The 8017-nt window shown below is 38.2% G+C and overlaps 1 protein-coding gene across 1 annotated transcript; it reads left to right on the top strand.

Moving 5' to 3' along the window:
* Positions 1-1747: 1747 nt before the first annotated feature.
* On the top strand, positions 1748-4157 carry FGFBP1 (fibroblast growth factor binding protein 1). Its single transcript, XM_010166814.2, has 3 exons — positions 1748-1757; positions 1892-2012; positions 3416-4157. Exon 3 carries the CDS (start codon positions 3441-3443, stop codon positions 4155-4157), a length of 717 nt encoding a protein of 238 aa, XP_010165116.1. The 5' UTR covers positions 1748-1757; positions 1892-2012; positions 3416-3440.
* Positions 4158-8017: the final 3860 nt, after the last annotated feature.

Consider the following 8017-nt stretch of genomic DNA (forward strand, 5'->3'; position numbering starts at 1 on the left):
GGGATTTGGGCATCCATGTTTGTAATTCTCAATGATTATGTTTATTTGCTAGTGTTACCAAATGATTTTCTATGCCTTTCTATTTTAATAACTAAATAGCTCCTTATAAATTTAATCTTGCCAAATTAGCTGTTTGGGTTGCATGGATGAAATTGTCTTTTGACTACTAGTCTGCACTGTTTGTTCTGCAACAAAACCGTGCCTGCAGTTTACAAGCAAACAGCATTTCAGTTCAGTAAAGGCAAGATGGAGGCATATTTTAAAAGGTGCATGACAGAAAGAAAAAAACCAAAGACTTTCTTGGAAATCATATGATAAACACGTTTTTGCAGTGATTTTTTTGTTGACAATTAGGTGCTAATTAAGCACCTAAGAAATGGAGGCCCTACTTTAATTTTATGTACTTTCTTTTCAAGATGAAAGTTGAAAATGCAGCTGCACAGATTTTAAGATCCACACTAAATAGAATCATAGACTCATTTAGAATCTGACTCCCATCCAACCTGACACACTGTTAAACATTCTCTGATCCATGAGTCATCCTTACCCCTTTTCTTTAGTCCTTGCCAGTGCTAACCACAGATTTTTTACTGTTAGTGGACTGTTGTGAATAGTTTCATACTAACTCATGCCAATCAGAGGTGTGTAAGGCAGATCTAATGGCTGGGCTTGATCAGAAAGAGACAAAGGTAGCTGAACATACACAGATAGATTAGGAGATCAGATTAGGATCTGTGTCTCAGCACACAGATCAAAACCTTAGTATTTCAAGTAAATGAATCCCATTCCCCACATTTCTGTCCTGCTCTTATTGAAGAATTACATTTTTTTTCTTCCTTTTTTGGCTTCTCATTTTTTTACAGTTAACAGTCTCCTCATCATCAAACCAATCCAGACAATGCCCTGTTTATAGATATGTCCCTTTGTCTCATTCCTTTTCCATCCAATGGGAAAGAGCCAAAGAGGAAGATCTGCCTATATCTTACACCAGTTTCTACATTTATCTCTTCTTGCATCCCACCTTTTATTCTTGTATTTCCCAAGCACATATTACAAATGTCCCATTTACTTTTCTCCAGTAAAAACACCTGAAGCTATTGAGCTACAAAGGCACTAGCTGTGTTATCCATTCTTTAAGGGATGCCTATTCCCAACTCGGAATGCATTTTTAAGTTTTTTTAATGCTTGTTCTTTCACTGGCATAATCTTTTTCAGGTTAATATGCATTAGAAATGGTCCCATAATGAAATCTGGTGATGTAAACCACTTCTTTACACATACAAAAGGTAGCAGAGAGTGAGGAGTGCTGTGCATTGATTGCTGGTCTTAGACCCCATACAGTCATCAATTCTGAGAGAGCTTGTATTTCTTTCTGACCTTTGTGCTTATGACCATCTCACCCTAACGAATGCTGTCCTTAATGCAGAATAATTACTTATTTTTATTTTTAAATATTCTCTGATAGATTTTTGTGTTGGGACATAAAAAAATGTTCAAAAGGTAACTCTGCAATGCTTTGTGAAATGGTTTTCATTTCACAAAGAATCACTGAACACTACCCAAATTCTGCTAAACACAATGGTAGTGCAACTTGTTGAGGGCATTGCAGGATACATTCCTCAATGGCTGGGAAAAGCTCTTTTAGGGAAGCTCATGATCAAATAAATTTCTTATCATTGTTCATGAAGAGGGAGGGACTTGGCTAAAGTAATATCTAATTTATGCAAACACACCTTGTCACCCCACCGTATCTCGGGGTTTTTGTTGGTTTGGTTTTTTTGGTGTGTGTGTGTGCTAAGAATGAGAACTGGCACTTTTCCAAAGGGGTGTGTCAGAGGTAAATTAACATGTCACTGAAGTATCCTATTGTGTTGTAATAGTCCTGCTGGAGACCTGAAGGTGTGTCTCTGCCTTTATAAATACCACGCTGCTTTTACAACTAGCTCTGATTCTTTTGAAAGAAACTAGTTGCATCAGGAGTCGCGTTTGGACATCTCCAAGCCCTCTGCAAGGTATGTCTTCTGGTTTTCTTGCTTTTGCACTGTTGCATCAGAAGGTTACTGTCACATCATAATTCATTTTAATGTTATTAGTTGCTGTATTTGCAACGGAACTGGAAATACTACGTGGTGTTTTCTAAAGAGGGTTTTATGGAGTGAAAATCTCTGTGTATAGTATAAGGCATGAAGCAACTATGCAAAATGAGGACCTGCTGATATCTGCTGCTACCTATGTATTCTAGATTCTAGATATATATAACTAAAGATATTTGCAGATAGTTGAATGTTGAAATAGGTTCCTTAGTGTGCCTACACATTAATTTCTGCTTTTTAACATGGAAACTTGGTTACAGAAATGGCTATGATGGGAATATCTGAAAAATATTTTTAGGGATTTGATCAAGTAAATGCCAGATTGAAACCCTCTACTATTATGGTAAGCTTGATCCTGAAAACTGCTTCATAAAGAGAAACACTTACAGAAATAAACATGCTCTGAGCAGATGCAGGGATCAGCTTGATAATAATTGACTAACTAGCTACATTTCAAAACTGAAGTTGCATATTTATCCCTTGAGGTTGGTAGCTTTAGACACAGTTCAGTATACTGCAGGCATTTTCAAAGGCAAAAAAAAATGTTCTGATTGTTTAGCAGGCAAGGCAGTAAAGAATGCACCAACAGTTACTTTTTTGGTGTCTGGAAAGACTACTATAATTTTTTTTTTCAACAGAAAACTGAAATACTGGCATAACCAGTGAATTAAGACAATTTTCAGGATGCCTGAGAAATAATTTTACTCACCTTGAAACAAATGGTTTCTTTTCTGTCTGGCATATTTTTGAAGAAAAAACTGTGGCTGGAGCCAGAATTGCTTACGTGCCATTCATAAAATGGGAGTTCATGGGAACAACAACTGCTTTATAAGCTATAACTTGAGATATCCATCTGAGATTGACAAATCCCAGGTTCCTTCTCTGACTGCAGAAGAGATTTTAATTAAGGTACCTCATTCACTGGGTAGTAGCACATCCTAGAAGTGACTCTCTTCTATTTCACTTTGCATAGATAATTAAGTAATTGGATCAGAAGGACTTAATCCATAGCCATCTACAGCTAAGTTAAATGGAATCCAGAATTCACCAGGTGAGATTTAGTTCGCATATTAGGAAAAACTTCTTCACCTAAAGGGTAGTCAAGCATTGGAACAGGCTGCTGGTGGTGGAGTCACCTTCCCTGGTGGTATTTAAAAGATGGGTAGACGAGGTGCTTAGGGACATGGTTTAGAGGTGGAATTGGCAGTGTTAGGTTTATGGTTGGACTCGGTGATATTAAAGCTCTTTTCTAACCACTATGATTCTGTGAATCTGTGAAGTGAAAATGTTTTTATATTTTCATTTGTTTGTTTGTTTTAAAGGCAGATAACAAGCAAAACAGAGACCATGAGGATCAAAAGCTTTGGACTTCTTTGTGCGTTGATTCTGGTCTCCCAGATACTACTGGCCAACTGTGAAAGACAGAAGGAAAGAAAAAAGGGAAGACAAGGCATAGAAAACCACAGAAAAAACCAAACTGAATCTAACCAAGAAAATGAAAAAGGGCAGAAGTCAAAAGGAGGAAAATCATCTCCTAAAGGCAAGTTTAAAACCAAAGAAAATGCTGAGTGCACCTGGGGCGTGACCCTCATGAATGCTGCTACTATGCACGTAGAGTGCAAGCATGGTGACAGCGAGTTCTGGTGCGAATTCTCTGGAGACCCTTCCACCTGTCCACAATATGCAGCAAACCAGAAATCCTACTGGAAACAAGTCTCCCGATCCCTAAAGAAGCAGAAACAGATATGTCAAGACCCTAAAAGCATCCTAAAATCTAAAGTATGCAGGAAAGGCCCACGAAGCGCTCACCTCAAGTTGACCCGCTCAAGCCTACTGACATCAGTGGGGCCTGTGAAAGGGATCACAATTCATCATGCAACAGAAGTTGTTCAGACTCCAGCAGCTGCCTCTGTGACTGAAAAAAAGCTAGAACACAGTCCTCAAGACTGTGTTGAAGACATAGATTATATTGATCAGAAAAAGGTGGCTGAGGAATACTGTCCAGAAAGCTTGCTTTCTTTCTGCAACTTTTTTATTGCAATGGTGCAAGACAAAAAATGCTGAGGAAGTGTTTCTAAAGCTCTGTATCGTGAAAGTCTGGTCTTATCTAAGTTACTGCAAATTATTCCAGATTTTATTCTCATGTTATATAGTGTATATAAAAAAAGGGAATATATTTTTCTGATTTTGTATATACACAACAGAATACACTTGACATAGTCGAAGATGTTACAGATTTTATTTGTATGTAGATTGCTACACAGGTGTTACCAATGGATGTTACATACTCCACACAGAAGTATATAAGTAGTCTCGTCGCCCCTCTTTGAGCTGTGCTAGCCAAAGTGATGAATTCAGTGCTATGCACTTCTTGGTTCTGTAAAATACCTGAATTATTAAGATAAATACATTTCAAAACATAGTCAAAATATTTTCTCTCTCTCTCTGTATTTAACTAGATTTCTCTGTAAGTGCTAAGCCGTTGTCAAAGACTGATCTTTCACAGGATCTATGCAAATTGTTGCTTATAAAGCAGTTTTAAAAATACTTCTGCAGTTTTGCAGACTTCAGGTTTATTAGCGAGTGCAAGCAACGTTTTGATAGGGAACTACATTATCATTAGTTTTTCATCATCATGATAATGAAGTGTAACAAGATTTTCAGATTCTTCCATAATTTTGCGAAGCTTCTGCTTTCCAACCTCATCAAAGGATGTCAGAAAACTTTGCAAATTTGAATTCTCTCTTTTCTCCTATAGTATGAAGCCCATTGTACTCATTTTCTGTCAGGTAAACAGAGATGCAGAGTGAAAATGATTTATACAAGTTCGTGTATATATGCCCAGGACTAGACTTCTTATTAAGTGCTAAAGCACTTGTGCTCAACACTGCCTGTATGTTCTCTTGAAGTTCCATTGTCTGTTATCTTTATGTATGGACAACACTAATAAATACTTTTCTATTCATTAAACTTCAACTGTATTTTTTATTAAAAAAAATCCAAACTCTACAAGAATATAGAAAAAGCTAAATGATGACAACTGACCTTTGTTAATATTTGAAACTCCAGCTGGAGGAGATGCAGTATAAAAGTTACAATTTTACAGTGGTTATGGGCTCAGAAGGATGGTCTTCTGCCACAGTGGTCCACTTGAAGAAACTTGAACTTTCAGGAAATACAATTTTCTTCAACATTTATAGCAAATTAAACTAATATTTCTGTTTATTGAGAAAATACAGCCTGGTCCCTTCTGTAATTATCTCATTGCTAGAATATTTGAGAGAATATTTTTAAGATGGGTAGTTGTGAGTAACTCACCTCCTGCCACTTCCCTCTTTTTTTTCATTGTCACATATACTCACTTTTTATTTAAATGAGCATGTCTGAGGAGGGAATTTTAATGCTACTCTGTCTTGTTGCTACAGTAATAAAGGCTCATGCCATTATGTAATAGTAGTTAGTATTCTCTTTGCAATGAGGAGCTACCTTAGCAAAAATACGTAAATTTAGATTGAAATCTTCAATAAGAAAATTTAGATGGCAGTCCTCAGTTTTGCTTGGTAGTGGAGTTCAAGCCTTCTTACACAGAGTTGAAATGATTTTGATGAGTCGGGAAGAAAGCATGGCTCAGGCATTAGATGCAGTATTTTAAAGAGGACAGTATTCTGGAGGCTCTCATATGTACTTCATACAATATTAATTTACATATTTTTGCTGCTTACTTTTGTGATCTCTCTGTGACTAATATCTTGAATAAGAGATGCTGCTATTAGTCAAGCAAACTGTGTTTGAGAAGGATTCAGCTGTATTTTACCAAGTCCAAATGGCAAAAAAGAAGCAGGTTCTTCTTACTGAAGTTCCAGCCTCTGCATGCCCTGTGGAAACACTGGGTATTATCAAGATGTGCAGGATAAATTCTGTTGGACTGATGCTCACAGCAAAGCAAAACTCCAGTAAAAAGGGGCATCAATTCTAATTCCTGTGAAGGCTGGAAGGCACAGGCATTCTGGTGCCAGGCAGGGTAGAAAAACAGCTACCAGTTGCTTCTTATTAAAGTAGATGAATAAGTATTGCAGGTGAGTTGCAGCTGCTAGACACTTTGTGTGTTGGCCTACACCACTTCACATTAGGAGATCGCTGAGACAAGGAAGCCAAAAGATGTAGAGGAAGGATTAGGAGCACATATTTGGCTCAAGCAATAATACACTGTAACAATTAATTATTGAATAACTAATCCAGTATACAGACACCTGTATGCCTGGTGCTCAATTGCCCCAGATCTTTTGGTAAATGTCTAATCTTAACTACCCTTAGCTGCTGTTACCCTCAGGACTGTGGTAAGTCATTTGTTGCCCGAAGCACGATCCACCCTGCTCTGAGTTGCCAGGAGGCACTGCTCTCCCTGTGGCTGCTGGCCAGCCAGGCACACTGAGCCAGTGACATATCCCTGAGCAAATTCCAGCCTGAGATTCCAGAGCTGTGATTTACATCCCCCCATGAAGGACTGTCAATGTCTGGACCCACATGTGTGAGCTGCACGCTCCTCTCCAAGGATTCATTACATTTATGCTGCTTCGTCCTGTTTTCTTTCAGGACTGACTTTTATCTTCAAGTGTGGCTCCTTGAGGGAGGAAAATGTGCTCGATTTCAACAGTTTCCAGGTGCATTTCACCTGTGATGCATGCAGTTGTACAAGTACAGTGTGGAACATCAGTAGAAAAAGGAGATGTCTGCAGTGTTTTTCCTTGGAAGGTGGGCTAATGTGAGCGTGCAGATCTTCAAACTACTTCAGCCAGAGGAAGGGATCTTTAACTTATGTGGGTATGTAGTTTTGGGTGTTCTTCAAAAAGGCACATTTCAGAATAGCAGGGCCTAAGGAAAATAGATCTGGAATCTAGCTTAATGAATGGCCTTTTCCATAATTGCACAGACCACAAGTCTATGGCTAAGTGCATCTAAGTTTTCATTGCACTTACCAAGTCTTGTGTTTCAGGCCCACATCTACAAAGCAATCACTTGACAGCAATTACATGTGAGTTGCTTTTTTCTGGGCATTTATAGAGCCAGTTAGGTCAGCATAACTTTGGTGCTTCTGTAGGCAGGCTGGTTAGGATAAATAAAACATTTCCTGGCATTCTTAATCTTAGGATCTGTGGTCATTATGAAAAAGTTCACATCTGAGCTCTATTCTGTCCCTCTTTTCCCCAGGTGTACCAGTTGTCATTGTGCCAAAAAATAATGTTTTGTTAACTTGGAATAATGGTGGTAGTGACTTTTCTAATACCTTCCATAACAGGGCAAGTAGGAACACAGTAAAGGAAAACAATGAATGGATTTAATTTCTGTGCAGCCCAAAGCCTCTGTCCTACCATATTGAAAACATAAGCATCTCTGCTTTCTTTGTGTCAACCTGAGTTAGGGGAAAAACAACCCCGTTTTACACCTGGGAAATGAGTTATAAGAAGACTGGATGACCTTGACAGTCATGGAGAGAAAATCAGTGACTGAAGCAGGAAAGAGTTCTCTTCTCATGCCTCATCATTAGATCACTCTGCAGAGGAACTACATGTATTTGTTCTTGAAAATATCCAGCTAGCTTCTAGGTATTTTTAAATTATTATGAGTATCTTTGGGAAAAAGTAGCTTACTTTCTTGGCAATATATTTTGTTTCTCCAGACAACTCTGGGTATTATAATTCAAATATTCACTTGGAAAGAAGGATAAGGCTTTTGACGATAGTAAACTCGTGGCTTTAGAGGTAAAGAAGTTTCAGGGAGTTCCTCTGCTCTTGCATAACGGAGTACTTAAACATTTGATAACTGCTATCGACTTTGGATGATCTTTTTAGGTGGACCCAACCCCCACATACCCCCCCAAATTCTCAAACTCTCACCAAAGTTTGAAGAGTAAAAAAAAAAGGGGG

The sequence above is a fragment of the Antrostomus carolinensis genome, unplaced genomic scaffold (genome assembly GCF_000700745.2).
Source record: "Antrostomus carolinensis isolate BGI_N321 unplaced genomic scaffold, ASM70074v2 scaffold21314, whole genome shotgun sequence".
NCBI lineage: Eukaryota > Metazoa > Chordata > Aves > Caprimulgiformes > Caprimulgidae > Antrostomus > Antrostomus carolinensis.

What these genes read in the sequence shown, in the direction of transcription:
- FGFBP1 (XM_010166814.2), top strand. Translation starts at nt 3,441, where the DNA reads ATGAGGATCAAAAGCTTTGGACTTCTTTGTGCGTTGATTCTGGTCTCC.